This window comes from Salvelinus sp. IW2-2015, unplaced genomic scaffold (assembly GCF_002910315.2).
Source record: "Salvelinus sp. IW2-2015 unplaced genomic scaffold, ASM291031v2 Un_scaffold4069, whole genome shotgun sequence".
Lineage (NCBI taxonomy): Eukaryota > Metazoa > Chordata > Actinopteri > Salmoniformes > Salmonidae > Salvelinus > Salvelinus sp. IW2-2015.
Genome location: NW_019945341.1, coordinates 14,676 through 17,177, shown reverse-complemented (window position 1 = coordinate 17,177; position 2,502 = coordinate 14,676). Strand labels below are relative to the sequence as shown.

The 2,502-nt window shown below is 46.2% G+C and overlaps 1 protein-coding gene across 1 annotated transcript in view; it reads right to left on the bottom strand.

Annotated features, from left to right (window-relative positions):
• Positions 1 to 2,502, bottom strand: part of LOC112076825 (laminin subunit alpha-5-like) — an 11,484-nt gene that overhangs the window by 7,452 nt on the left and 1,530 nt on the right. The window contains exons 3-5 of the mRNA XM_070441471.1: positions 1,076 to 1,206; positions 739 to 903; positions 64 to 193 (exon numbers count right to left, since the gene is read on the bottom strand). Of these exons, the coding sequence (XP_070297572.1) occupies positions 64 to 193; positions 739 to 903; positions 1,076 to 1,206 (426 nt within the window). The remainder of the gene's footprint in view (positions 1 to 63; positions 194 to 738; positions 904 to 1,075; positions 1,207 to 2,502) is intronic.

Genomic DNA, 2,502 nt, shown 5'->3' with positions numbered 1-2,502 from the left:
TCTCTATGGTGTCAGGTCAACCCACTCAATACAGAGTGAATATGATATTGTCAGATCAGGTACCTTAGGCCTCTTCTGGCGTGGGAGTGTGGCCAGGATCTGCTGAGGTTTCTTGGCAGCGGGACAGTCTAGAGGAACGTCGACGTTCTCCTTCGCATTGATCAGGTTCATCACCATCTGAGAAGGCTTGTCTCTGTGGAGTAACGTTACAGTCATTATAGTGTTGTTTGCCCGTTGTCATGGGCTACAGTTACAGTTATAGTCCAACACACAGCGGTATATCACATCTAGTCTTAGAAAATTAGCTTCTAATCTAGTAGTCGTAGTAGCAACATATTCATCTCTGAATCTCCTCCACACCTCCCTATTTTCTCTGCTCTGTCTATTCCTGTGCTCTTAACCCCATATTTTGTTCACCTCTTGATTAACTGGTTGCTAAGACAGCCGGTAAGGTTGCTATGGCAGCCGGTAAGGTTACTGTGGCAGCCGGTAAGGTTGCTGTGACAGCCGCTAAGGTTGCTAAGACAGTTGCTAAGGTTGCTAAGACAACCGATAAGGTTACTACGACAACCGGTAAGGTTACTACGACAACCGGTAAGGTTACTAGCCTCTTGATGAACAGGTTGCCAAGACAACCGGTAAGTTTACTACGACAACCGGTAAGGTTACTAGCCTCTTGATGAACAGGTTGCCAAGACAACCGGTAAGGTTACTACGACAACCGGTAAGGTTACTAGCCTCTTGATGAACAGGTTGCTAAGACAGCCGGTGAGGTTGTTGAGGCTGTTGTCAGGTGTTCCTCCCAGGTAGACCCCTCCAGGTAGTAGCACCGCATGGCTGCTGGCCCCTCCACCACCAGTATCCCCAGCCTTCTCCAGGACGTCATCCACATACAGACGTAACCTACAGACACACAGACCACCACAACATGTCACATGGGCAGGGGTTTAATTGAGATTCTACAGCTACAGTAACTAACTAATGTAGGACTATAATGTATGTTGAATTCGCCTTAGTCAACTCAAGAGATCAGTGGTACATTTTAATCATTTAGTTGGTGGATGGTAAATCCTACCCGTTGTTGTTGCTGTACAGAGTTAAATAATGATCGTTGTCATCGTTGTAGGTCTTCTGAGTCTTCACCTCGCTGTCAGCCGCCCTCACAACCACATGACCCTTATCCAGGAACACCTGACACACACCGTCCTGATGAGACAACACATTACATCACCGTCCTGATGAGACAACACATTACATCACACACCGTCCTGATGAGAGAACACATTACATCACACACCGTCCTGATGAGAGAACACATTACATCACACACCGTCCTGATGAGAGAACACATTACATCACACACCGTCCTGATGAGAGAACACCAGATAGAGAGAGAGAACAGAGAGAGACAGAGAGAGAACAGAGAGACAGAGAGAGAGAAGAAAACAGAGAGAGAGACAGAGAGAGACAGAGAGAACCGATAGAGAGAGAGAGACAGAGAGAGACAGAGAGAGACAGAGAGACAGACAGAGAGAGACAGAGAGAGAGACGAACAGAGAGCGAGAGAGACAGAGAGAGCGCAAGAAGGACAGGCAGAGAGACAGAGAGTAAAAAGAAATACCTATTAAAATTTGGCTAAAACTAATTGAATATGTCATGAACCAATTGCACTTTATGGCAGCGAGGTGTGGGGTCCACTTGCAAACAAGATTTCATCAAATGAGACAAACACCCCATTGAAACCCTGCATGCAGAGTTCTGTAAGATTCTCCTACATGTCCAGAGGAAAACTACAAACAATGCATGCAGGGCAGAATTAGGCCAATATCCACTAATAATAAAAACTCAAAAAAGAGCAATTCAGTTTTGGAAACATCTAAAATACAGTGACCCCCTCTCATATCATTACCAAGCCTTGCAATGCCAAGAGCTGAGCAAAGAAAAGAGTCCCCTCATCCAGCTGGTCCTGGGCTGAGTTCACAAACCTGTCCTACTAACACACTGAAGTCACGTCCCCTCATCCAGCTGGTCCTGGGGCTGAGTTCACAAACCTGTCCTACTAACACACTGAAGCCTCAGTCCCCTCATCCAGCTGGTCCTGGGGCTGAGTTCACAAACCTGTTCTACTAACACACTGAAGCCTCAGGACCAGAACATCCAATCAATCAGAATAAATTGGGAAACACAAGCACAAGACCAAAGCAAAATGCAGTTACTGGTTACTGATCAAAACCTTAGAAAGACCTTGACAAAGTACAGGCTCAGTGAGCACAGCCTTGCCATTGAGAAGGGTAGACACAGGAAAACCTGGCTCCCTGTAGAGAAAGGCTGTGCAACCGCTGCACAACAGCAGAACCTGAGACGGAGCTGCATTTCCTGAAAAATGTCACAAATAAAAACAATTGAGAGTGTCATTTCCCCAAATTTGAGTCTCTTATTCAAGGTTTCAAAGACCTCTCTGATGAGAATAGGCTACCAGTCCTGTTGGGGGAGGGACGCAGA